Genomic DNA, 27,583 nt, shown 5'->3' on the forward strand with positions numbered 1-27,583 from the left:
TACCTGAGGGGTTTTTATTATGTGTGATTCATTTTTGTTGCACATATTTCTGAAACTGATTTTTAATTATAACACTGCACAAATCCACTAACAGTGGGAAAAGCACATTCTAATTTTAAAATATTCAAGTATTTCTAACATGAATATGAATAAATAATGGGGGTTTTTAAATTAATGTTCTACTTATTCTATTAGACTGGGGATTCACCTCCAGATTTAGACATTTACAGATAACTATCCTTCTGGAATTCCAAGTGTAATAACACCCATAATATTCAAGGATCAGGTCAATATATCAAAAGGAATCAAAAAAGCAGTGCATTTATTTTAATACAGATACTGACTTGTTTAGCTGAATATTTCTTTAGACTTCTTTTTGGTGACTGAATCTCCACTGACAATTAATGAGGGTTTTACAGCTGTGTCACACAGAGACAAATTTAGGGCTCATCTTACAGCTGGATCTCATTGAGGATGATGTTTCTGTGTTGCTTAGAATAATGCAGTTTAGTTTTCAAGGTATATGTTAGTGGTTATATCCTTTTTCCAAAGAAATGCAGTTTAGAAGAAATTTAGAAAATTTCTGTAGTAAGGGTCTGTATATTTGGTTTTGTGAACCTGTGTGTGAATTTCAGAAAGTAAGATACTAATTTCAGAAAACTGACACAGGTAAGATTTGTGTTTCAAGAGCCAAAAGAAAACATGGATCTGCAATGAGTTTTGCAAATAAAGGGAAAGGGAGAATATATGGGGTTTTTGTTGTAGAGATGATGATTCCTAGGAAGATTGAACATGCTGAATTTTACTGGTCTCAGCAGCCTCTGAGGCTGTGACAATGGCCGTATAGGGAAGCTTGAGTAATACAAAACAGAACCAGAATTCAAGCCATGATGCTTTGGCAGAGCTTTGGCAGATGTTTTGCAGCACAAGTGGCTCCATGGCTTGATCATGCTGAATTTATTAGGAAATTATGGCCTTTGCCTTGCAAAGATTGCTGACAGCTCATCTGTTGAATAGAGCAGACATGCACTTTTTTGTGGGAAGGATCTCAAAAGAAAAGTGGTTTCCTTGAAACCGATGCTAAAGTATGCCACACAGCACTGTTAATGAAGACAAACAATTGGCAGGATCCAGGCCAGCATTTCTGTTAAGGAGTTGCTGCATTTATTTGCCCTGCTGTGTGGTAATAACAATTTATTTGATCTAATATAATGAGCTACATTTTGCCATGTAAGCTTAATCAGAAACAAGTGCTCACCTAATGACTAAGATAATTTTACTCAATGTAATATTTCATGTCTGGCAATCTTCAGTGCAGGATGCTATCAGCACTCCTGTAAAAGCATAATATATTTCATTCCTCCTTTTAGAGAGCAGCCCTGAGGCACAGAGGGTGTAACTGATTTGCCCCATGGTCAGACAGGAAGATTTGTGACAGGGTAAAAAGGGCCCTGTGTGTGTTTGTCATTAGAATGATGACCGTCCAAACATGAAGGAATTTTACATCAACTCTCCATTTTGCCTAGTTTATCACAACAATAACCAATGGTATTGTTTTGTTGATTTGTCAAAGTATAGTAAACTAAAATTACATCCCTTTCAGATGGCAACTAATTCACTAAAGGTATTATTATTTAATTTTGCACTGCCACATTTCATATTGATATAAATCCATGCTGGATAATAAGAACTTATTTGTATTTTATTTTACTAGGTAAACATACAAATACATCAATTTGATGGCCTCTGTCATTATATCATAGTGAAGGAATTGTTTTTTCTGTCAAAAAGGGAGTCCAGTAACATGTTTCTGTGGTCAGCCTGTCTTATGCGACAGATCTGTGAGTGACTGGAGCAGGAAGAAGGTTCACAGGGTTAAAGGAATTGTTCTGAAACAACTGAGAGCATTTTGTCAGGGTTTTCTTTTTGTTTAATCATTTATAAATAAAAAGAAGGAGAAGGAGTACTGAGAAGGAGGAAACTTTTAGCTTTGACCAGTCATCTCTGACTCTTGATAGCACGTCATTTAGACAATTTAGGGCATTATTTAAGTGATTATTGAGCATGTTAATTTGGAAGTAGCGACTACTCAAATACTTTACTTTTCTAAAACATTTTAGAAGTATTTTTTTAGCATTTGGCCCTCTTTTCCTAAGGTATATTTTATATTAAATGTAAACTATGAATCTTCGAAGCTACATCTTAGATATATGTTTTATTGTTTTCTTACTCTGTCCTCTTAAACAGAGTATAGGGAAAGATTGAACAAGACTTCCACAAGTAAAATCTGAATTTCTGTTGCTACACACAGCTGTGCTATGTATCCTATTAAATCTGAAAGTATTAAGGCAAAATGCTTAATCAACTTAATGCAGACCCTTGCCTTTTTTATAGAAACACACAGAAAAATGACCAAATTAAGTGGTTGGGCTATTGTGTAATAAAGTAAATAAAAATTAAAAGATATTTTCGCATGTTAATCTGGTGTCCTCTAGAATCAACCACTGGGAGAATCTGTATGTAAATTTCTTTAATGAAAAACTGTTGTTTAAACTATACCCTAACAGATGATGTTTGTCACTCTCAGTGCTGTGTGGTGTACAGGCATTCACATGAATCAAATTGAAAAAATAAAAGGCTTGGGCTGCAGTTGCTTGAAACACTTACCTATACACCAAGATAAGACAGAAAGGTACCTATAGTATAGGCTGTTTGGCATGTCTGTTCAGGGTGTAATCTGGCAGACCAACCTGTGCTATGACCAAGACTAACCCCAGACTTCCCTGTGTAATGCTTTCATCAACACTTTGTAGGAGATACGTGGAGAAAACATGAATTGACACAAAGCAAACACATAAAGAAGGTTATACTTCACAGTATTCCTAAAGAAAAAAAATATATCTTTCTACCATGCTGAACATATATTTTGTAAAAATTCTTAACAAATTAATTTTGTCACCTTTTTGGAGCTATTGTTCTATTTTCTTGCAAGGGGACTGCTAGACTTCATGTGTGTGTTAGGGACAAAGATACTGAAACAGATAAATGTAATGGAAAGTGCAAGCTTATACACACAGCATTCTAGGCACACCCATATTGAGACTGGTTCTGATTTAAAAAAGGATCTTAAAAGGGTGGTGTGTGAAAAGAAATTCTAGCTTCCCAATTGCTGCTCCTGTTTGTTGCAGTGCAAACCTATTCTATCATTCCTGATGGAGGCTGGCTGATAAAAAGAAAAATGAGATTTGCTGTGGATGTTGGTATCCATGTCACTAATTGAAACTGACACTGCGATGTTCAGAGAATTCCATTTCTCCTCTTGATGAGCACACTGGCCTAGTTAATTCACTAAGTAACCTTTATTAAATTGAGCAGATGGGAAATCACATTTTTCTTTTTCTTGCATCAGACAAAGGTTAGAAAAAGGTCACCAAGATTCCCTCTGAGATTCAAGATACCAAACATAAGCAGTATGCTAAATTATTCTTCCTTGGATGTATAAAGGCTATTCTTCATTTCACATTATATTATGCACTTTATCTCAACATGATGCATTCCCATTTCAGTAATAACCATGCTTGCAATTGTTTGCACTGTACAGAAAAATTTATCAGTGGGGTGATCAGGTCGTATTGTCCAAAAAGAACATACTTGATTCTATAAATGCTTTATAGTAACACAGAAATTCATGGGAATGCCAGTACACATAGAGGTTATTTTTTGAGAAATTTGCATGGTTGGTTAAAGGTAGAAAAAGAGACTGCCCACTGAAATTATTAAACTTATTGCCTGATACAGGAAGTGAAGTTAAATGCAGACCTGAATGGAACCTGCGAATTTGCATTGTGTAATGCAAGAATACTTCATCTCCTTGGCTTGTATGAACTGGAGGTGATGCTAAACTCCCACTGGAGAATTTGGGTTTTTTCATTCCATCCTGTAAACCTGCACTTACACAGGAGAGCTCTATTTCCTTCTGTTTCTCAAGTAGTCCCAAGAAATGTAATAGGCTTATTCTCTAATTAAGGAGAATGAGAATGAATATGAATTAGTGCTATATTTTAAAGGCTGATAAATCACATTAGTGTAAAACTCATGCAGAAAGTAAAGAGAGAGATATTTCTGTTTCTACCCTCTCATACATTTTCCTGTAACAGTATCAATTCAATCATGGGTTAGTATTTATGCTGAAGTGTACTATCTCCATTTTGGGTAATGAAGGCTAGAGGAAATAAAAGTTACAAAGTGATCTATCAGAGTGGATATCATCACTGCAAACATCGGTAAACTATTGATTTCATACCACAATTTCTTACGTTATCCGGGAATGTACAAGACAAAGTGTCTTAAGCAGTTTTAGCACAGTCTTCAGTTTGCTGTTTCAGAAGATATTCAATCTTGTTTATATTTATTTTGCAGTGGTTAGAAGACTGCAAAAGGACGTTTGGTACTGATGATGGTATTCATGGGACTAGCACAGATGCCCAGGTAGGTGTATGTCATTTGTGAGTCTCAGGATATGAGATTAAAAATAATCTTTATTGCACAAAAATTCCAATATTTGTAGTGATATTAAAATTTTATGAAAAGCTTTTCATTTCAGTTATCATCCTATCTTCTGCAAACTCAGAGTCTCATGAAGTGGCAATAAAAATGGGTCTTAATAAAAGCTGGCAATCCATCTAGGGTTCTAGATTTAATAACACTGAGTAGATAAGCAGACTAGATACCATCTGTGTACCAGCAAGTCTGCTTTTCTGCTGCTGTTTCTAGAAGGAAAAAAGATTAAAATTCTAGTTATATTAGATACATTGTCTACTCAAAAACTTAGAACTACGTAATACCTTTCTGGAGCCAATATTTGGGTGAGAAGTAACAGGGAGTAAAGTAGCAGTATAGCAAAAAGCTCATTAAACTATCAAAATATCATCTAACAATAGGTTAAGTAACCATTAATAATAGTTGAATATTTTGTATGTATTTGCATGGCACTCATCCATGTTTAGTATTACTAATTGCTGTAATAAGTGATAGCTTTTCACAAAATGGACTAGGACTGGGGTTTTTTTTTAAATAGAATAGCTGCATAATATTGATACAGTAAAAAAAGCAAATCCAAAACCCACATTAGTAGGTAAAAGGAGTCTGCCATCTGAAGTACTGGGGGTAAGGACAGTGAAAGATGCAAGAAAGAACTGCAGGTAGCAGATGAACTTACCTTTTCACAATCAGAGTTTGACAAAAATCTCAAATCCAAGCTGGAAAAGGAGGAATTTCATTTCTTTCATTCAGTTGAACCATTCATTGATACATTTGGTCATGTTTCTGCTGCTGAAGGTGTAGTATTCACCACGAGAAATGTTTACTGTATCTTTGGACTATTCTTTTTTATAGTTTTCTTTTGCTGTTCTTCATATATATATATATATATATACACACACATATATATTTGGGGCTTTTTAATGTAATCACAAAATGTACCTGAATTTTTAGAGTAGTAAAATGTGGTAATTTATGTTAATTTTTATACTGCATTGAAGTTGCACATTTAAAAAAAATCAAGTGAATAAGCTTAGATAATAAAAAACCAGCAAAATAATTTGCTACTATTTGCAAGGACTTTTAGCTTGCCTATGAACACATGCTTTAGTGTATTTTACACTAAGTATATGTCTTTGTATACTGACTGGTATATCTTTGGAAATAGATAACATTTACTATTACAATACAGTAAATGCTGTATATATATTAATTTAAAAGCAGCATTTATGTATTTCAGTCCATACTTGTAATTTTGTTGACATACACCAGTGCTTCTGTTCTAATATTTTGTTGTTAGAATAGAAGCATTCTTACCATGAAGGTAAATGTTATGTTCCTACTGTGTAGCTGGGGAAACTAAAAAATGGAAGACAAACAACATGCAGGCTTTCAGATAGCTTGTACAGAGAAAATCCATGATTCCTTGGCAAGGCAGTTTGGCCTATTCTTCCCCGTTTCTGCAGGGTTTGAAGATGGCCTCTGAAAAGGAGTCTGAGACCTTTCACACTTAATCACACTGATGATTATTTGTGGGGACTTGTTTTGATTTTGAGTTTTAATCCACCCTGCAAGGATGGCATGCTGGTAATTCTTCAAAAGTTCTTGTAAATGGAGTGTGGGGCTGCTAAGTCTGAGCAGTCAACCAATTAATGCTAAAATTGTGTAAGTGTTGTCTTGCTCAGAAATACCGATTTTTTTTCATTCACTAACACAAATAAGATTTTCTTACTAATTTTTGGCACTGTGGTCCATACAGCTAAGGAATAGCGAGATTAATTCTGTTCCAGCTTGTGCATTGCCAGCAGACTTGCAAGTAAATCTAATTATTCAGTTCTTGCTATTAGTACATCTAAGCCTGAAAGAATGCATCTGGACTCTGGCTTGACTGTTTCTACAGGACAGGCAGGTAGAAAAATCAGATTATTTCTCAAGTAAGCATGTATGTGAAAGACACTGAAGCATACAAAGCCATTTTTAAAGGAAAACCTCTCCTGAATTTTTGAAAGGTGTGTTTTGGGGGAAAGGGATTAATTATGGCTTACAGTAATAATGAGACTTGGCTTTAGGAACACTGGAACTTAATGATTAAAATTATTAAATAGTCAACCCTGCTATTTCTCAAAATCTGATTCTCTGTGCTTCATTAAAGTGATTCATCGAAGTCATATTAACTTCTGCAGTTCAAGATTTTATGTCTTCAGTGTTCTATGCATCAGAAATATGGTAATTGTGCTGAGTATATAATAGCACAGAGTGCAGAACAAAAACATGGAGTGTAACAAAACCATGCAATGTTTATAACCTGGGAAGCACGTGGTATATAACTTACCATAACACCATGTACAACTGTGTGCTTAGTAAAGCTCAGCTGCTTCTGTCTCTTGGGAGCCAGACATCCACTGACATTCCTTTTTTTTGCTCTCAGGCACATGGTGTGATTCCAATGGGGTTGTCCTGTGCAGGGCCAGGAGCTGGACTTAGTGATCCTTGTGGGTCCCTTCCAGCTCAGGATATTCTGTGATTTGGTTTGCTGTGACCACTGTACATGACTAAGTGCCATCAGTATGCTCAGTGCTGTACAAAGCACAGACGTGGTGAAGTTCACATCCCTAGTCTGACACATACATTTTCTGACTGCTTCTCTCCCTAATGTTTTTTCTGAAATGGCTTGTGGAAACCAAGTGCAATTACAGTACAGAAATCTCTCAGAGGGGTTGAGAATTGAGTTTAGCAAACCCAAGAATTTCTAAACTGATTCAGAATCCAAATTAACCTTGCATCACCAATTTTAAAATGCATTATTTTTGCTTTAACTATTGTGATACAGGATACAGAACAAGAAAGAAGCTTTGTACAGATGTTCAGATCTAAGTGTCCTTGATTTTGATTACCTTAAATTTGTGCACCTTTTAGACTACACAATGTACAAAGATCAGACAGGGTTTAAGAGTGTTATTCATGCTATGGGACAACAAAGCCAGTACTTTTTATCTTTAGCTATAGCAGCAAGTAATTTTACATCAAATTCAGCCTGTTAGTTTTTTTTACATTCAGGATATGTTTGGAGCATGTTACTTGTATTTCTTCCTCCATTTTACCTGGGACATCTTTTACCCTAATTAAAATTATTTCCTACACTAATTCTTGCTCTTTTTTCTTTCTTTGTATTTTTGTGACCTGCTCATCTTCTTGCTTAGCAAATGGAAATTCTAGCAGTAAGTGACAGTTCTTGATTTATCAAATACTTAACCATGCCAATCACCAAACTGGTCTCCATCTGTCTTGTCCATTTGTGAAATAATGATGTCTTGTCCTAGACTATTACAGAAATGCTGTGTGCTTCAGTTTTGCATCATCTAACCCATTAGACTGTTGGTCCTTTGTAGATAATAGGATCCTCTAGTTAGTAGAATGTTATAAAGGTTATTCCATTAGCATTAGCTTTTATGTCTGTATGTGAAGCAGTATTAACACTGTCTGCATTTCTGACTAGTGTTTTAGAGGCATAAAAATGGAAGCAAGACAGTGTGTAAGTTAATACTGCTATTTCATTTCCTTAAGAATATATCATGTGTTATTTTCTAAAGCAAAATAAGAGCTACCTTTTATAAAGAAAACATTATTCTTGCCTCCAGGAATGGAATTATTCTCTTCCTACTCGGTCAGGCAGTGTAAGCTAAGAGCCAGGTTATATACTGTGCTTACAATATAAATATTAATGGTTATGAAAGATCCTATACTTATGGACCACAACTGCTTCTTTTGGATATTAAATGAATTTAAAACAGTAAAATATCAACAATAAAAGTAAGCGATCTATGAAACTCTTAGTTTTAAGACATGAAATCTTGAAATGTTCCAGACATTTCAAAATGCCTTTTGAATCACTTCACATCCCACTCCACCCCCTTTCTTGGAAATGTAACTTAGTAAAAAGTGAACTTCAAATCTCTGTAAGAAGCTACTTGTAAATCTAGAACTGAATGAAGCTTTCACCTGCTTTTTATTAGCTTACTGTATGTTAGCCTCTAAATATTTTTGGCATTTTCTTTATTAGCCAAAATTAACTACTTCTAATTTTGCACACTCTACTGAAGAAGTTGTGATTTATTGTCTCTTGCACTGGATAGTAGGAGGTTTGCACTTCCTGAATATAACAGTGTTGTTTACATTTGTAGGAGCTGGAGTTGTGTCGGAGGCTATACAAGTTGCATTTCCAGTTGCTGCTTCTGTTCCAAGCCTATTGCAAACTCATCAGTCAAGTAAAAACAATCAAAAAAGAAGCAGAGGTAATGAAAACCATGCCATTCAGCTAGTAATTGTTGACATTTTAAAAGAATACATTTTAAAACACATTTTGATAACATTTTCATCAGTGGGACATCCTTTTAGAAACTGGAAGAGGGTTCCAGCTGTTTTATACCCAATTAATAAAATATTTAAGTAGAGATTACAAGAATTTTCTGAGATGTTCAATTATCAGTGTTGATTTTTGTACAGCTTGAAAGCTCTTTAAAAAAAGACAGGAACGTAGGGAGTCTAATGATGAGTATTTTAAGTATTTCAGTAGCACTCCTGGTGTATTCTAATCAAGCTACAATCAAGGCATACCAAGTCCACTCAGAAGAGCTGAACCTTTCCACAGCTCTGGTGTTTCCTATAGCAAACACCACCACCACTGTCTACCAACTGGTTCATTTAACTGTGTCACTTCAGGCACCATTCAATTACTCTGCAACCTTAGTCTCCATCCTAAGCACAGTTAGTAGTGCATAAGCATCTCTTATGCCTGATTTTTAGTTGTAGTAACTTCAGAAGTAAAATGTATTTTTCAGCTGTGCACTTGTGGTACATATGTGATGTTAACTGAGTTGTGTGCATTATGCTATTAATAATGCCCTCTGTAAGTTCTCCCCTGGGTCTGGAATTCAATAAACAGTGGTAGCAGAAAAAAAAAAGTAGGCTTGGTCTTGCTTGATATACTAGGGAGGAAGATCCTAACTGAAAGTGCAAAAAATGTGCACATTCCTCACTTGTATTTCCAGATTTTTGGAGAGGCTGCAAATAAGCTTGTGTTTGAAGAACACTGTGGAAGGTTGGCATCACATCAGTCCCACTTCTTGCCTAAGTTAGTCAGATGCAGAACCGTGTTCTGAGAGATGGCCTCATGGTTTACTTGTGCATTGCAGCTAAAGCCAAAGATATTATTATATACACTGGCTGCACTACTGTTTCTGTGCTGGGTTACCAGTCTTCCCGATTATTTCCTTTGTATTTAAGATGTCTTTGTAATGGCACCATTGCTGTGATACCTTTCTGAAATGTTTTATTCTTCTCAGTTTCTTATTAAGTAACATAAGGAGAAAATATTTTTTTTTTAAATAAATTTTAAAAGAACTAAGAGGGAAACTTCATCAGGGAAAGCCCAAATAATTGACATGCAGGCTTGGGCCATTAACTGTATACTTAAGAATCTGCAGAAAATCTTTGGGTGTTCTTTTTCTATTTCTCTTTATTGCATAGAGGATGAAAAATAAAAACCTTATCTTCTGAAAGTTATTTTGGCTTGAAATACATTTAAACTAAAGAGATAAATTATACTTGTTTTAGGTAATAAACATGTCTGAAGAACTTGCTCTTTTGGAGAGCTGCCTGAAAGAGGCCGAGGCAGTGTCTGACAGTGGTATTGAAGAAATTGAAATTGCAGAGGCTGCCCAAGCTAGCACAGAAACAGCTATTCACTCCCTCATTGAATCCCTGAGAAACAAGGAGTTTGTGTCAGCTGTGGCACAGGTCAAGGCTTTCAGGTAAGTTTTTAAGGATTGCTTTCAGATCTTGAGTTTCTTAATAGACTGTTTTAAATTAAAAACAGGGATAAGCACTATTCCTTTTTTTTATTTCAGTTCTTGTCAGATATCCTTGTTGAAAAGGACAAGCACTGTTGCTTCATTACAAGTTTTAGAGTTTTCTTTTCAGTAATTTAAGAAAAGTAAAAAGCAATTTTAATAATACTTATTTAGAATTTATCTCTGAGAAATTACACTGTTATTTACCAGGACTCAGTAGAAGAAACTTTGCTCTAGCATTTTTCTGTCTTTTGTTCAAGTATCTGCTTAAAAGTATTTAAACTTTTGATTTTTAAATCCAAATTGCACGTTATTTTCCCTTGCATTTTCCTGTCTTCTGTTCAAATATCTTTTAAAAGAACATTTAAACTTTTTCTTTTTTTTAATGTTTAAATCCAAACTGTGTGTTTACAGATCTATTTGGCCCCACGACATCTTCGGCAGTTCTGAAGATGACCCAGTTCAAACACTGCTGCACATCTATTTCCGTCATCAGACACTTGGCCAGACTGGCAGCTTTGCAGTAGTAGGCTCCAACCAAGATATGTCTGAGGCCAGCTCAAAGCTGATGGAACTTAATCTAGAAATCCGAGAGTCTCTCCGCATGGTGCAATCCTGTCAGCTTCTAGGGAAGATCAAAACAGGAATAAATCTTGTGACCACTGGATTCTGAACAGCTGTCATTTAGAAAAGAACTGATGATGAAGACATTTCAGACTATTATTTAGCACCTTTCACAAAAAAAACATAAACAAACCTCCAGCAATCCTGACAACCGACACACTTTTATCACAGCAAGAAACTGTTTCATCACAAGAAAAACCCTGAAAATTGAAGTGAACATCCTACTTGACTGCTCTTTCTACACAGCAGCCTGTGTGGCAGTAGTATTTTTTTATTAAATTTATGTATAAAAACTACATGAAAGGAAAAGGGCTTAAACATAATGCATACATATGCATTATTTTCTGTTGTAACAGAACCATAAAGGATGTTTGCAAAAACAGCCTCTAGAGGTTGGCTCAATATCGCAGGTGGGATGAGGCTAAAATCAAGGCTGGTTTATTTTGGCTGAAGACCTGCAAGGCTTCCTGACTTTCCAGCAGCAAAACCATCAGCTTAACACCTAATGAGACACTTTGCAATGTCATGAAGAATGTGCAGTCAAACATGAGTAGAATGATATATGACTGCAAAAACCATTGACTTCTCAGTGTTTTATTTGCTTTTGTTGTCTGTTATAAGGAAATAATGTGTGTGAGTTAGAATGTATGGCTATGTGACAGTTGTTTTTTTGAAGGTATGGATGATTGTTAAATAAGGTCTCAGAGCATGCTTAAAAGAGCTGCAAGATTATTTTTGAAGAAATTTTATTTTATTAGATCTAATCCTCATAGTGTGTAAATGTTAGGACATTTAATAATATTTTAAACTGGGATTTCCCAGTGTTTCTAAAAGAAATAATATATCTGTTAACTTTATTGGAATGCTGCTCAGTTCTCTGACCAGTGCTTATGTTAAAATACTGATAACAACTAACCAAAAAGTAGCTGCCTGCAGAGACTTTAAAATGTATATTAAAGATATATGCTGCCCATCAGCAATTCTCATTAGAAGTTAACTTATTTTATTCTGTATATATTCTAGAAACTGTATAGAGCAAAACCAGTATTTTTCATGTAAATTTGTGCAATGCACTGTTAAAACAGTAGGTGTATAAAGCTATGAGGAGAAGGGGGCATTCCCTCTTGGTAGTCACATGCAGTACTTGCAGTCTGAGTAGCCTGCAGGGTTTGAAGACATGTATATGCATCTTCATGACTCAACTGAAGCCTAAGGAATTGGGACTACAGAAAAAAAAACAAACAAAAAAAAAAAAAACTGACTACCAAAACATGCAAACAGGCAATATACTTATAGTTCAGTGTCAAAGTCTGTAGCATAAAACAAACTGGATTCTGTTGAAACCAATAGCATTTTGTAGGAAAAAAAAAAAAAAGAAAAAAAAAAAATGTAGTCCCACAATTCCTGTGATTTGAAAGGAACACCCAGTATTTTTATATACATCTCTTACCCACTGTGATTTTTTTTAATGGGCTCTAATTCCAGAGTTTAGAATGTAGAATTGAAATTCTTAGCTCTGCCTTTTTGGGGGAATTAGGCCCCACTAGAAATGTAATTATGCTGAAATGCATTAATTGAAGGCACTGTGCACGCTGTCAGACTGCTGACAGTGGTTATGTTATCCTAACAAGTTCTGTAACTGGTCAAGGCACATTCATATTCACTGTATTTTTTTCCCCTGTCCCTGATAAAATTTAATTATTTTGATGGTTTTGTGGTACTGTAGATGGTGTTCTTAATTATTTAACAAGTATTTACAGGGAAGAGGTAGTTTTATTTAGGAGCGCATTACACTTTTATTTACATCATCTTTTACCAGCTTTTTTTGTAAAAATAAAAGACATTGTATCTCTCATTTTGTGTATTTTTCCAAGCTAGAGTTTAAATACTTTAGCTAAACAGATTAAACACTGACAACTGAGGCCTGGGGGCCCTGAAGTAATTTTTTTCCTTTTATGTCCTGTCATTGCAGCAGCATTTTTCTAGGTATCGTCTGAAGCTGTTACTGGATTTCTCATGAAACTCAAACTTGAATTCATATATGTAATTCCTTATGATACACATCTTCCTCCATTTATAATGGCTAGTGGAACCTACCCTATTGAACAGAATCATGTTAGATGACTGTCTTTTGATATGCTTTAATTTCATTAAGCTTTTCAAAAATTACTCATCTACTGCATGAACTGTGACCCTGCATTACATGGTGCTAGGCCTGTGCTGAATCCAAAGCTCTGGTAAAGCTGTGTAGAAACAAGCAAAACATGAGACAGCTCCTGTAAGATGCAGCAAATACTGCACTGACTGAGCTAAGACTTGGAAAAAGAATATGAAAAAGCTGTACAGAGCAAGTTCAGGATAGCTTTTAATAACTGGCACCCTTCCACACTGCATAATTACAATAGGTCAGGAGTGGCTTTCCTTCCTGCACTGGTTCCTGCTCAGCTAGGAACCAGTGCTTACAATCAGTGTGTGCTGTCATGGATGTGACATGGCAGTAAAGCTGAAAAGCGGCTAGGAAGTATAGAATTGTACTTGAGCATCAAGCAGTGAAAGCACTGAACATATTTATGTAAGAGGGATGACATGTAGAGCCACTCTGGAACTGAAGAATGCTACAGGATTAAGGAAAGCTTGTTTAATATAGCTGCCCACTGCACTGGTCTCCACCAAGCCACAGAGCCTTGCAGTAGCTGATAAAAGCAGGGGTGGCCTCCTTGCTGCCACTCAGTTCACATCAGCTAAGCCTGTTCTACATCTTATGCACAACCAAGTGCTGCTTTGACTATAGTTAGTGGGGATGACAGCCTTTAAGTTGTACTAGATCTCACTTTGGGCTAGTACTGATAATCATGTAAGAGTCACCATATTCACAGCAAGTAATCCTCAAAGCCATGTTTTGTAAGGATGCCTACATAAATAGGAAGCATTGAGCTGTTCACATTGCCATGACTTCACACTGACATGGCAGAGAACTTCAGTTCTCTGACTCATTACTAAGGTGCACAGGCTCATCACAGTCAGTTTCTCAATGCATGCATCAGGAACAGACTACAGCCACAAGAATGGGGAAGGCAAATAGGAAAACACTGAAGAACATCCTTGGAGGGGAATAGGCTCAGAAAGAAAGACATCCCAGGTCACAGCTGCCACTGCAAACTGAGGCAGTGGGGCCAGGCGGCTGCAGAGGGCCCCAGGTGCATTCCTCAAGCTGGAGGCTTGCCACTGCTCGTCAGAGTAACTACAGGTGAGTACAAGGCATGTGCATCTACAACTCAACACTGCCCAGCTGCAGGGCAGCTTTTCAAATTGAATAGGGCAGGGATGGAATTTGCTGTGAGAGTCTGAGTGAGCTGGTAAAGCAAGGGGTATTTCCTTTTACTGTGATACATGGGAAAACACTTCAGGTAGAAGCATGAAACAGAACCATGCTCTGCTCTGGAGGGAGTAGGTCTACTTCTTCCCAGAATGCCTCACACTGCTACAATAATGAATGCAGTAAGAATAAATAAAATTACTTTGCAATAAATTGACACTGAGGCATGAAGCCTACTGCAGCAGGTTAAAGGGGCATATTGAAATGAGGCAAGAATTTACAGCAAGATGAGTTAAGCATATAGAAATAACACTGCTGCTCAAACAAGAAATGTTGATATGAAGGATACTGTTTGACTACCCTGCCACACACTAGCTGCCACTTACAGAAACTGGCACTGAAGCTGTTCTACAACATGGGCTCAGACTGATTCTCTCTTTAGCATTTAATAGAATGGTCTCTCAAGTAAGCTGGGTACAGGTGTAGATAAGTTTGCTAGAGCAAATATATTTAAAAAAAAAAATCACTATTTTAAAAGAAGTTATCTTGAGAGTTCTACAAAAAGCTTGGTGACTCTATGCCCAATTTAAAAATTACCAGTGCTGATAGCATTCTCAGAAAAGTAGGTTTTCATCTGAGTTTATTCAGCTATGAAGCTGAAAGGTAGATTGGGTTTTACTAGCTTGTGAACCTGCTCAGATGGTGATGCTGTAGCTGACTCTGTGCTGATGGTCACAGAGTTAGCTTCTAACACTTGGCTGAAGCACGGTGTTCCTATAGAGAGCACCACCAGCCCACAGAGAGAGCATCATCTGCAAGGAGCCAGTGCTGGTTCTGCCATTACTACCAAACACGACAAGTACAATTCCTAGCTGCAAACCCAAACCCAGACGAGTGGGGGAGTGTCAATCCTTTGGATGGCAGGCATCTAAACTGTAATTAGATCAAACTCTTCAACTATAATCCACCAAGTGTGCAGCTCTTACACTTCACCTGCAGGTTGAAAAGGAAGCCAGGCAGATGGAGTATTATTGCACCTTGCTCCTCTGAAGTGTCACTTCTCTCCATAACCTTGTGCAAGTAAGATGGGCAATACATTTACCAAGAGACCTCACCATAACATCAGTGACTCTGTTCCTCAGTGTTCTGTGAGAACCATCCCTGAAAAGCTTTCTTTCACTTTTACCTACAGACAAAAATACCAACTTAGCTAAATGCAGGCCAGCTGCACCAGTAGAAGTCATTCAGTACTTACACAGCATTTCTCAATCATTTTCTAGTGATGAAAAACAGGTGCAGGATACTTTGTACATTGAATTGAGGTGTGCAAAGTAAGTGAATACTACTGGTGTTTTGTCCATCACGAAGGATGGTCTACTACCTACTGCAGATGTCAATTTGATGTTAACTTCAAGCATTTGATTAGTTCAAGAGCAGGAGCACTTAACAGAAACCCTTTCCACCTGAGAGTCTACAAAGTCCTGAGTCAGTTGCTTCCAAGACCAGCACTGATTTACAATACACCTTTAGTCTTGTTGCCTATGGAAGTTACAGAATTTACAATATACACCCTCTGAGCTGGGCACAAACCCACCTGATCATTTGAGTATGCTTTGCAATACTTTTATTTTCATGTTTTCCTAGCTACATCTCACCAAGTACCTTCAACAATACCAACAAAAACAACAACAAAAAAATCTGCTCTACTTGCAGTTTTCTTCAAGAGCCCTAAACAAAACAAACAAAAAAACCCCATCCCACTCAGATGATGTATTTGAAACTGAATGTGCTATCGCAGGAGAGGCGTTTCCCTTTGCATCTCCCACAGAGGTCCTGGCGGTGGGGCCTCTTGGGATCCACGTGGCGCATCTTCACGGGGCAGGTGCACCGCGTCTGCTTGCAGCTCTGAGGGAGAAGGCGACGGTCGGCGGGGGCAGCCGGGCCCGGGAGAGGCAGGGCCCAGGGCAGGGCGGGGGTCCCTTACCTGGCAGGTGATGTCCTCCACGCGGTACGGGTTGTAGGACTTCTGGCAGGTCCGGCAGAACTGACGGAAATAGACCTGGGAGGAAGGTCGGGGTCAGTAGGAGGGCGGCGAGGAGCGCTCGCCGGGGTAATCCGAGCCGACCCTACCTTGTTGGTGCCCTGGACGCACCAGACGTAGGCGCTCTCCCAGCGGATGTTGCAGGCCTTGCAGTGGTAGTACCCGTACTTCTGCTCCAGGAACTGTCGGGGACAATGTTATTCGACGGTGCGGGCGCCTCCCAGACCAGCAGGCCCCGCTCCGCTTCCGCACGGCCGACACTCACCTGGAAGCGCAGGCGGGTCTTGCCCGCCGACGACTGCTGCTTCTGGGGTGAGGCCGGAGGCTCTGCCGGCTGGGCTGCCGGCTCTGCCTGAGCTGACGGCTCTGCTGGCTGGGCTGCTGGCTCTGCCGCCACTGCCTGGGCTGACGGCTCTCCCGGCTCCTCCTGGCTTGTCTCCGTCGCCGGCTCCGGAGGAACGGCCGAGCGCTGCCCCAGCGGCTCGGCGCCAACCTCGGGGGGCTTCTCCCAGCTCGCCCTCACGGCAGCCGCCTCCGCCGCCCGCTGCTCCCGCAGCGCGGCCGGCTCCTCTTCGACGGCCGCCGCCTTGTCCTGCTGCTGCGGCCGCCGCTCCGGTTCCGTGCTCGGCTCCTCCAGGAAAGTGGTGAGTCTGCGGGACGCCACGGGCGAGTAGACGGCAATGGTGCGGGGGAAGCGCACGGCACGGGTGTTGGTAGTGGCGGGGCTGCCCAGCTCCTGCTCTCGCTCCGCCTCATGGGGCCGCGGCGCGGCGGGGCCGGGGCGGAGGCGCAGCAGCGTGCGGGGCCCGAGCGAGCACTGCACCGAGGCGTCCTGCCGTGGGTTCACCTGGACGCCCACCTCCTTCGTGTTGGCCTTGCGGAGCCGCGGCGTCAGGTTGGGGTTGACCTGGGACAGGATGGCCTTCAGCTGCGCCCGCTGGTAGTCGTCGAAGTACTCGGCGGCCGCCTCCCCGTAGCCCGAGAAGTAGCTGCTGCTGCCCCGCGGCCGCCAGCCGCCCGCTGCCCCTCCCTTGCCCTTGGGCGGTGGGTAGCGGTAGGAGTAGGGGTGGTAAGCGGCGTAGAGATAGCTCGCCATCGCCTCCTCAGCCATCGTACCGGACCCAGGGCAACCCCCGGGCAGTGGCCTTAAATACCCCCGGGGCGGGGCCGGGCTTCCCTCGCCCCCGACGGGCGCTGGCCTTGCGGCCCCTTACCATCCCCACCTGGTGCGCGGCCTTGGGCCATCCCCCACCCCCCTCACAGCTCCCCCGCTGAACCAGGTAGCGCGTCTATTAATTGCCTCCGAGGGAGTAAAAAGCGCAGAACACGGGTTTGGTTTGGCTTCGCCATGTATTTGTGGTGACAACAATGAGAACAATGCTTTTACACCAGGTGGGAGGCACAGAGATACACATGCGATGTGGTTTTTTCTGTCATCTGAACTGACACTGAGTTGCTGTTGATTCTGTAGAACACTGTTTCTTCTTTCTACCCATTCCTGCTGCACTCAGCCAGGCAGCAGTGTCCTTGCATGAAGTTTTACAGTTACTGGTTTGTGTTGCAGTGATGCTTTTTCCTTTTTTTTTTTTTTTTTTCCTTTTTTTTTTTTTTCACATTTACTTAAGAGGAAGTAGAACTGTCATGGTAATAAACACATATCATCTTGTACAATGGGAGTAGCTGGAGAAATGATAGAGGCCGGTCAGCTCCACTTGCACAGCAGCGAGCACAGCCCCAGCCTGGTTGCAAGCACAACACACATTCACGTCTCTGGGAATTACCTCTTTGTCCTGCCTAAAGCGCCGTCTGAGTTGGCTCCATCTGAATGGAGTTGTGCTCCTCTGTGGTCACTGTGCCATATGAAGTATCAGCTACCTCCTCTTCCTTCAGCTTCTTGTAGGAAATATCTGTGTCCTCCTCTTCACCAAGTGTATCTTGCTTGTAGCTGTCTTTTCCGTACATCTTGTATGCCAGCACAAACAGTCCCGCTTCTGCTGACTGAAAAAGTGCATAAAGCAAGGGAAACATGTACATGCTCCCTATGAGCTCCGGGGAGAAGGTGAGTTTTAGGATGGCGGTGCAGAGCTGGACATTTTGGCACCCTGTTTCCAAAGATACTGTTCTCCTGCAGTGTGGGGGCATTTTAAAGACCGTGGCTAAGCCGTATCCCAGAGCGTACCCGGCCAGAGGCATCAGCACTGCAATGGCGTAGACGGATGCAGGAATCTGTGCCAACAGGTCTGGGCCCAGCATGGTCCCAGTCAGGATGAACAGGACCACCAGAGTCACCAAGAGGGACCACAGGGAAATCTGGCAACAGATAAAGACGTTGATAAACAACATGAGGGCTATTATTTTGAAAGGATAAGCATAACAGGTAGAGGCTTGCTAAAGAATCTAAATGGCAAAACATGGTTGCACTGCCCTTCCCAGGTTTGCTCCTGGCCTGGAATTTTGGTAGTTTGATCATATCCCAGGAAACAAATGGACTGAGGTCATCCTCCATCATTTTGCCTTGGGATGACTCGCTGGGAAACAAGAGTCAGGACTTGTGTCTCATTCTTCCTTTCTCAATTAAACTAATTTAGTTGCACATTTTAAGGAAGTGTGGCTGTGCCTGCAGGTTGGTTTTGCCTGACGTGGGTGCAGCAAGAGTGGGGAGAAAGTAGGATGTCATGGAATGCCTCTGCTACAGAGTCCAGGATGCCTGCCAGGGAAGAGGGTAGAGCACCACGCTGCCCTGCTCCTGTGTGCTGCCACAGGGGGTAAGCCACCCTTTCTTTTGCCTTCTCTGTTCCACCGTTTTATTTCAAGACTGTAAGTCATTGTATTCCACCTAAGTAGTTGAATATGCTTATGTGACGCTAACACCGGTTTGGAGAGATCACATTGCTTACTGCCATCGGCTCCCCGTCCCCGGTGCCGCCCGCGCTCATTCCCCGCGGCGTGGCCGCCCTCCTCCCCTCCGGGCACCGTGCCTACCTTGACTAGGAGGTCGGCGGCGCGGGGGTGCCGGTAGCGGATGAGCACCCCCAGGCCGATGGGCAGCAGGGTGCTGCCCAGCGTCAGGCTCACCGCCCCCAGGGGCAGCAGCTGCACCACGGCCGTGTTGATCCAGTGGCGGCTGTAGATCCAGAGGCAGAGGGGCATCAGGAAGAGGGCCAGCAGCGTGGAGGAGGCCGTCATGATAATGCTGCGCCGGGGGAACCAAAGAAATGCTCCATCACCGCGCGGCCAGCCGGGGGGCAACCCTGGGAAGCTCCAACCCCCACTAGAAGCGGGTTCTGCAGTCGGCCGGGCACTTCTCACGACAAGAGCCCGCTCGCTCTCCTCTCTCCATCCTCCACCCTCTTCCCTGCTCCGGCCAGGGCGCGGGCATGCAAGCTTTTCTAGGGAAGGAGGCAGGAGGCGTGTGTCGGAGCTCTTTTAAGATCCTCCACGGGAGAGGCAGGAGAGCAGTGCTGGCGATTCCCAGCGCGCCGTGCCCACCCGCCCGCCCGTCCGTCCGTCTCGGCTCCGCCGGCGGCAGATGCCCAGCGGACCCTCCCCGCCTCCCGGGGCCGCCGCAGCTCCCCAGCCGGCTGGGGGCGAGGGGCAGCGGGGCACCTACCTCAGATTCATATCCCCGTCGACGAGCACCGACATGAGGTTGGAGAGGTTGCCGCCGGGGCAGCAGCCGCACAGCAGTACAGCCACGGCCGCCACCTCGTCCAGGGCGAAGATGAGGGCGAGGAGGAAGGCCAGCAGTGGCATGGCCACGAATTGTCCCAGCAGCGCCAGCAGCAGCCCTACGGGCCGCCGGAGCTGCTGCCCCAGCTGCCCCAACTCCACAGCGCAGCCCAGCCCCAGCATGGTCACGCAGAGCCCCAGCCCCACCAGCACGCTCAGGCCCTGGCTGAGGGAGCGGTCCCCGAAGGTCTCGCCGCCCCCCGCCAGGGACCCGCCGTCGGGGCCGCCACCCCCCGCCGCCGCCGGGGGTTGCGCGGAGCTGGCCATGGGCTGCTCGGCCCCGGGAGCCGCCGGCTCCCCGCCAAGCCCCGGAGGAGAGTGCCGGCGGCGGGGCGGCCGTCAGTGCGGGACGCGGGGATGTGTCGCCCCGGCGGGCGGCGGTGCCCGCATCCCTCCCCGGCTCCGCTCGGATCTCCGGGCGCTGCTGATGCGCAGCGGCCGCGGTCCCCGGCTGCCTGTCTGCTGCGGGCGCCGCCCGCGCGTCCCCGGACCCACGCGGGGCCACCCCCGGCGTGGGCGGTGTCTCGCTGCCGCCTCGACGGCGGTCATCGCCGGCCGCCAGCGCCGCCCGGGCCCGGCGGAGGGAAGCGCAGGTGGCGGCGGGTTCGCGGACGCATCCCCCTCTCCGGTGCGACCCTCGGCAGCCTCTTCTGGAGCCAGCAGGGCCCGACTCTTCCAGCGGAGGACCTGAGGTATCGCAGGATTTACTTTGGCGTCGGCATTACAAAAAGGTCAATTAGCGTCGCAATGTCATGCGATATGGGTGGGCAGCACTGGACGCCTCTGCTGAGGGATTGCCAAGCTCGTTCTCCCTCCAGGCAAGTTGCTATTGATACGAAGTTTTTGGAATGTGTGAGGAAGAATGGAAAGCCCTTTTATGAGGTCGAAAAGGCACTGGTTCTGGTGGGGACCCAGAAACTTGTCAGGAGAGGTGATACCTTTTAAACGGTAGTCAGTACTCATGAAGGAAGCAGGCAAGCTCACAGGCAAGCAAATATTCAAACCAGGGTAAGACACATAGTCCGTCACCCAAAAATCACATCCAAGGGCGATTAAACTGTTTTCAGTCATAAAATTGTGCTTACAACATTTGCTTTTCATTTAATAATTGTGTGTCACTATGTTCCTTCAGAAGTAAAGTGCTGTATAGAATGCCCAAATAGATGCACAAGGGCAGGAGTTCCTGAGAGAGGAGGGCAGCTTCCCAGGGCAGGAGATACATCGTGACTCTCACTCTTGGCACTGCTGTTGTCCTTGTCTTAGGAATGTAACTCTTTCTCTTGTTCACCCACAGGGTTTAGAGGGGTCACAGCCACCACTTCACATTATCACTCCTGGGTGAGGGTAGCTGATTCAGGACAGAGCATCCCCAGGGACTCCCCCTTGGCTTCTGCACTTCATGTGTGGCTCTATTTCTGCATGGATCATTTCCAGTCACAGCTGAAGGAGAGCACACCGGCTGTAAGGAGACAGCCGATGGGAGCTGCACTGACTGGCTGCTTGCCTTAAGCTCCATCAAACAGCAAGTTTGGGTAAATTTTAGGTTGTCCTGGGACTCAAGTAGAAATTATTGGTGGCTTGAAAGAAAGCTGGACAGTTTGCTTATTAAACCTTTGGTTGTTTCTTGGGGCACAGGTGATACAGGAAGTGCAAGTCGTACCTGGTGACAAAATCATGGAAAAGCAACTTTGCCATAATGATGCCAAGTTCAATACTGTTCTGCCTGTGTTTGTTTCCTTGTCATTAGCCTAAGAAGAGCTTAGATGAGAGCTCAGGGAAGATGAGTCATCAGAGCTGAGCAACCAAATAGGATTCGGATTGCTTTAGTTCATTCATATTTTTGGCCTCTAGAGGAGGGGAGCTAAGGATCTGGTTGGCTTTTTGATCCAACAGCATCCTCTGGATTTAATTTTCTGTTTTGCATACACAGAAAAGTGCATGCAGTGTATTTATTGTGGTTCATAAAGTCTTACCACTGTTGTGTCTTATTTCATTTGTCATGTAGCCAGTTTTTTGCTTTGCAACATGCAGGTCATTCGCTTGTCATCCCCTCCCTGGTTTGTAAGAAATGCCTGGGTGATTTCCCTGTGGTGTGGCTGACCAGAGATCACTGTGGGCAGACCCAGGATGGATCCACTGTGTGAGCACAAGTGGGCTGCTTATTGAGCAGGTGGGAAGGGCACAGCCAGGCCTCCTGCTTTATCTCTGACTGCCACTCCCCAGACTCCCCACTGCAGCAGGGCTCGCCACAGGAAGATATTTTTATATCATAATGTGTGGCACCTATGGTGCAGGCAGTTACAGGAGGAGTCCAGTAGCCCTGGAAGCAGATGCAAGCTCTTTCAGAGCCCACCCAGTCAGCATAAAATTCAGTTTCAAGGGACACTGAACTATAGTGGGAAAATGTCATGAATGCATTGCAACCAATTAAGACCTCTTAAAATTTTTGTTATAATTTATCAGCTAAAATTAAAGTTAAACTCTTGGTTTAAACATGAGCACTGAAGCTGCCTTCAGGGAAAGCCAAGTCTGAACCCAGCCAATCAGTTTTGCAAATTGTCCATCCCCAAAGTACCTCCACTCCAGGTGGACACCCAGAATATTTTCACATGGAGCATTTAGAATGACAAAAATGTTGTACCTGCTGCTGAACATGGTTCTTGTCTCTAACTTGCTGCAGGCTTTTCTGATATGTCATAATGAAAGCACAGTCTGGAATCGGGAGTGATGCTGAGTAGTTTTGCAGGATCTGGCTATGAGGCAGCCAGCTCACATGTAGTGAACACCTCAATGTATCTAAATCCATGGATAATTCCTTTCTGCTTTCTTTTGTGGAGGGCAGGAGAAAGGATACTGCCTACCCTGCTATTACTGGAAGCCACAAATTGAGTATTTGAGTATAAAAAGACTTGGCAAGTAAACCTGATCATACATCATTCTCAATTAATCCTTGTTAGTCCTTCTGTTGAAAAATGGGTAAAAGGATAAGAGTTAGCAAGAGCAAAGAAGAGGGAGGGAAACGACCACTGAAATATGAACTTGTTGGAGTTTGTAACTTTTATTAAAATATTGCCTTGCAATAATCTTAAAAGAGGGTTGATTTCCACAGAAGAGCACTTGTGCCATAAACCAGTCTGGAGAGGGAGAAGTCTCTCAAAGCCAAGGAATTGTGTTTGCTCCTTTGTAACAGGATTTGTGTGCCTTCCCTTTATTCAACTAGAATCAAAAGTGAAAAATAGAGGGAAAATTTGTAAGGAATTCTGATAGTACTGTAAGGAATGAGCAAAGCAACCTTGCTGTTTACTCAGTGACTGCTTCAGCACACAATATGATGTTTCAATCACTTGCTTCTCCTGACAGAGATTAAAAGCATCTTTAGCCCAGGACTACTGCAAAATTGCAATAATTGTGTTTATGCTTCCTCTTGGTGACCCCCAAGGGAAGTCGCTGTGGGTGTTATCCACTGAGCTGAATTTGAGGCAGCAAGAGGAGGTTTGGTGTGTGCCTGTCGCTCTGCAGGCTCTAGAGCCACAAGCAACAAGGGTTGGTTTGCAAATCCTGAGTGAGTTAAGGATAAATCAGGGTCTTGAACTTGAAAGCCTAAATCCCAGACATGTTGTACTTCAGGTGTGTGCATGCTGTAGTTAGGAGCACTCCAGAAAAGCAGCCATTGGGGCTAAATAAGAAAGCAAAGAGTGGTCACCCCCTCTTTTCCTGCTCTTCCCATTTTCAGCTTGATATCCATTTCAGCTCTCCGCTCCTCCCGTCTTGGCTCCTGCGTGCTGTGCCTGGGTCTGTGAGGAGTGGCGTCACCCTCCCATAAGTCATGCTCTGCCTCTCTGCAGTCCGTGCCAGCTGATTTGTGGAGCTGTGCTGGGTGTTTGCAGAGGAAGAGAGGCCTCTGAAGGATAGTCCTGGAGGATGGAAAGCTTTCAGTCAGCACCTTAAGGCAGTGTGCTACTAAAGATGCTGGGACAAAATACTGCTGTGAAAGTGATGTTCAGGTGAAACCTAGCAGGAGTAGTTTCTGATTTCCAGGGGATGTACAATCCCTTCATTTCTACCTTACTTGCTATGCATTAGGGTATGGATAGAAATAAAATTAAAGACTTAATAGAGCAATAATCTTTTACCATTGGAAGAAGTCTTTGCTGTTGCCTTGAATTAAAATATTTCTTTATCATGTATTCTGTGATCCCCTGTATGCAGGCTAAGCTAATTTTGGGGTAAACTCCATGAAATGCATAAGCTTGATCTTTATCTATAACGTAGATCCAGAGCACTTATTTTTGTGGCTTAGGAGAGTTAGGAATTGGAGCCTAATTGTGCAGAGATATTGGTGCTTTTGCTTGTTCTTCCATGATTATCTTTGTGCTAGGAAGGATGTGTCACCTGGTCCTTTGCTGAACTAGGACGTGTCTCCCACTCTGTCTCTCAAAGAGTGGCAGCACACAGGGGACTTGGCACCTTTTGTCACTCCCACCCATAGCCCACCCTCACGGAACCAGCAACTGTCGGATCTTAGCAGACAAGTGACTTTATCCTTTTTAAAAAATTTATGTTGTTTGGGATGTTGTTGTTATGTTGTTTGGTCACTAAACAGGTAAGAAAATACATTTTGGAAATAAGATGAAGCACTGAGATCTGTGCAAGCAAGTTTTTCCCAAGAAACCTCCCCAGCCAGATACAGGCAGAAACTGCTTTGGTGAGGATATGCAGATTGATCAATGTTGCTCCTGCCCCAAGCTGCTTGTGGGTCACACAGAGGCAGAGTGCAGCTGTACCATGCAGGTGGAGAAAACACAAGAATCGTGGGTTTCCTGCTAGTTCATTGCTCCTGCAGATGTCTGTAGTGCAGAAGTACTAGGATAGACTGGCCTTTCCTGCCTCCCAGGCTTTTCTGCTACTGTTCAACATGACACCTGGCCCCATTGCAGCACTGTTACATCTCATCCTGATCTTGTTTATATTCAAATCTCCTCTGTCCTGTCCTTAGCAAGGTGCTACTGCTCAATCCTGCTTGGTAAATCTCCACAATAATCATCATCTTTTATTCCATGGCCAGCATCCTCAAGCAGTCCCAGGGTCTGAATTTCAGGGTGCAGAAAATTAGATAAATGTCCCTTCCTCTCCTCTTCAGCAGCTGTCATTGCTGCATCCCTGTTGTCTCTTCTTAGAGGTGAGATTCCATCAAATCATTCTTGCCTTCTCCTGGCTGAGGTGGCAAAGGCATCCAGGCACCTTCCTCTGCTGCACTGTGTCTGCCTCTCCTCTTCTCTGCTGTCTTTGTCATTTCTCTGTTCATGGGAGTGCTGTCTCCCTTTTCTCATGGGCTCCTCTTCCTAATGATGCCTGTTTCAGTCCAATCCTGCTCTGTATTTATGCTTGCCTTGGGAGCAGTGCCCTCTACCAAGCAACTTAGAGCCTCTGAGATTTTATTAAATTGAAGTGGTGTGGAAGGGAAACAAGCATAAGCCTTGCTACCTGGCTGGGCAGTCTCCTTTGTGTCCCCCCTCTATGTTCAGTCTCTGACCATAGGGGAACAGAGCCTTTCACTGAAGCTCTGGGTTAGCAATAAAGGGCAGAAATTATTAAAATCCTCCTGTTGCACTTGGTGTTCCCCCACGTTTATTTTTAAGATGAAAACCATTAATCAACAAGTGATGCATGATGCCTTAGGTCGCAATGTTCCAGTACTTCATAATTCGAACTAAGTGTATAAGGCTGCGTGATCTGCCTTCTAAATGAAGAGGCCTTTTGCCAGCCATCCCATTAGAAAAGGTCTTCTGGCCCATGAAAAGAGATGAAATCAGGGAATCATTGAAGGATAATTTTGTAAATTGACTGCTGACAGTGAGTTGTTTAGGCAGTTGTATCCCTACAACTGTAAAACAATTACTAGCAGCAAGTTTTTCTTTAAGCAAGTAAATGCCTTTATGTGAGGTACCTTTACCCAGATTCAGATAAGAAAGGATTCTGCCTCATTCACTATTCCCTTTTGTTGTCCTTTGATCTTTTTCTGGAGTTGGAGTATTATCAGAATTAAAATGAAAAGTCGTAATAAATGACCTGATGACTACTGCATGTGTTGGTCTAGAAGAGCCAAAATTATCATCCTGCCCCATCAGATAGGGACAAGGAGGTGAGATGAGGATGGCTCTGAAAGCACTGGATTCCGATTTAAAATTCAATGCTGTTTTGCACTGCAGGCACAGGTTCTCACAGGCAGGTGTTCACAGGACTTTAGAAACAGGCATGTCTTGGATGTCAGAGCTCTGATTGACCTCCCCAAGAGCATCACAAACAGGCTGCTCAGCATCTTCACTGATGGTGTGGGGGACTGGGGGACCACACTGTGGTGTGGGGGACCCTGATGGCTGTGGAGGACATCACGGTCAGAGAGCACAGTGATGATGGGATGCACAGCCCGGTAAATGGTGGGGCTTCAGGATGGATGTGCAGTTGCATCTCCAGGTCCAGCTGCGTTTACTTGGCATCCATCACCTGCTGAGGGTCCCAGCCCCCTTTTAATTTTCTATGTATGTACCTGGGTTTAGGGGCATAAATCAAGAGAGGTAATGTAGAGGTGGATCACACAGATGTGGTTTTGTACCTATACAACCTATAATTTGCAAAAACCAGATCAGAATAAATGACACCAAGATATTGTCCCACAGATAATTTAGTTGTCAAAAATGTATAAATAAATACATTTAATACAATCCACAGCAGCAGTTGCTTCATAGAGTATTCATTTAATTGAAGAAAGACACCCAAAAGAAAAATTACATCACTCACCTGCCAAAGCTTTCTCCATATTAAAAGGAATCTTAATGGTGAGCCCCGTGGGAATGGTAAGAGATAATAGCATCAATATTCTGTATCTCGGGTTACACACAAAAAATATCTTTGCACTCAGTTACCAGTCATTTCTATCATGCCATCGAAGGTGCCTGGATGTGGACTAAAGCCGTTTTGTGCTAGCATAACCATAGAATAAAAATGCTTCTTGTCCTGCTGCCAAATTTTTACCAGATATTAAAAATTAGTATCAGTAATGCTGATCAGCAAATAAGGAAGCCCTTCAAAATAGGTGCACCATTACCTAAATTAACTCTTGAGCTGTCTAGAAAAAAATGTCAGGGAAATGGGGAGAAATAAATCTCAAACGTAGTAGACATCTCTTAATACTTGTCTTAGCTAATGATGTATATTAAGCCTATGAAAATAGCCTTGACACAGTGTTATGTGCAATTTTTAAACCGTGATGAAGCAGAACATTTTTGAATCAATCACAGTATCAGTAGAGCCTGTATGTCACTGCAGCTGAGGGAGAGGTATTCTTGGCTTTGTATATTTGTTGATTTTCCAGAGAGATAAAAGCATGAATGTCTTGATCAACAAGATCTTTTATTTCCTTTCTGCAGTGCCTAAGCAGAAATGCTGGGTATGAAGCCATGGGAATATTTGTTCCTGCCTGGGCTG

General features: G+C 42.9%; 3 protein-coding genes and 1 long non-coding RNA gene across 14 annotated transcripts in view; 2 read left to right on the forward strand and 2 right to left on the reverse strand.

The window, feature by feature from the left end:
- The window catches only part of FRYL (FRY like transcription coactivator), a 167,311-nt gene extending 154,444 nt beyond the window's left edge, over nucleotides 1-12,867 (forward strand). For 7 of the 10 annotated variants that reach the window (XM_059844864.1, XM_059844863.1, XM_059844857.1 and 4 more), the window contains 5 exons: nucleotides 4,420-4,488; nucleotides 7,740-7,757; nucleotides 8,721-8,831; nucleotides 10,153-10,349; nucleotides 10,803-12,867. In XM_059844864.1, coding sequence (XP_059700847.1) covers nucleotides 4,420-4,488; nucleotides 7,740-7,757; nucleotides 8,721-8,831; nucleotides 10,153-10,349; nucleotides 10,803-11,061 — 654 coding nt within the window. In that variant the 3' untranslated portion in view covers nucleotides 11,062-12,867. The remainder of the gene's footprint in view (nucleotides 1-4,419; nucleotides 4,489-7,739; nucleotides 7,758-8,720; nucleotides 8,832-10,152; nucleotides 10,350-10,802) is intronic. The other 3 variants (XM_059844859.1, XM_059844869.1, XM_059844861.1) reach the window with 1 other exon arrangement.
- Nucleotides 12,868-15,935: 3,068 nt separating this feature from the next.
- On the reverse strand, nucleotides 15,936-17,515 carry ZAR1 (zygote arrest 1). The gene is made up of 4 exons (XM_059844873.1): nucleotides 16,635-17,515; nucleotides 16,459-16,551; nucleotides 16,313-16,387; nucleotides 15,936-16,233 (listed from the first exon to the last, which is right to left on the reverse strand). Exons 1-4 carry the CDS (start codon nucleotides 17,478-17,480, stop codon nucleotides 16,090-16,092), a joined length of 1,158 nt encoding a protein of 385 aa, XP_059700856.1. The 5' UTR covers nucleotides 17,481-17,515; the 3' UTR covers nucleotides 15,936-16,089.
- Nucleotides 16,884-27,583, forward strand: part of LOC132326536 (uncharacterized) — a 36,476-nt gene continuing 25,776 nt past the window's right edge. For both annotated transcript variants that reach the window (XR_009486258.1, XR_009486257.1), the window contains exon 1: nucleotides 16,884-17,013. This is a non-coding gene — a long non-coding RNA (uncharacterized LOC132326536). The remainder of the gene's footprint in view (nucleotides 17,014-27,583) is intronic.
- SLC10A4 (solute carrier family 10 member 4) lies at nucleotides 17,701-20,492 on the reverse strand. The gene is made up of 3 exons (XM_059844874.1): nucleotides 19,980-20,492; nucleotides 19,352-19,562; nucleotides 17,701-18,679 (listed from the first exon to the last, which is right to left on the reverse strand). Exons 1-3 carry the CDS (start codon nucleotides 20,363-20,365, stop codon nucleotides 18,164-18,166), a joined length of 1,113 nt encoding a protein of 370 aa, XP_059700857.1. The 5' UTR covers nucleotides 20,366-20,492; the 3' UTR covers nucleotides 17,701-18,163.

This window comes from Haemorhous mexicanus, chromosome 4 (assembly GCF_027477595.1).
Source record: "Haemorhous mexicanus isolate bHaeMex1 chromosome 4, bHaeMex1.pri, whole genome shotgun sequence".
NCBI classification, from domain to species: Eukaryota; Metazoa; Chordata; class Aves; order Passeriformes; family Fringillidae; genus Haemorhous; species Haemorhous mexicanus.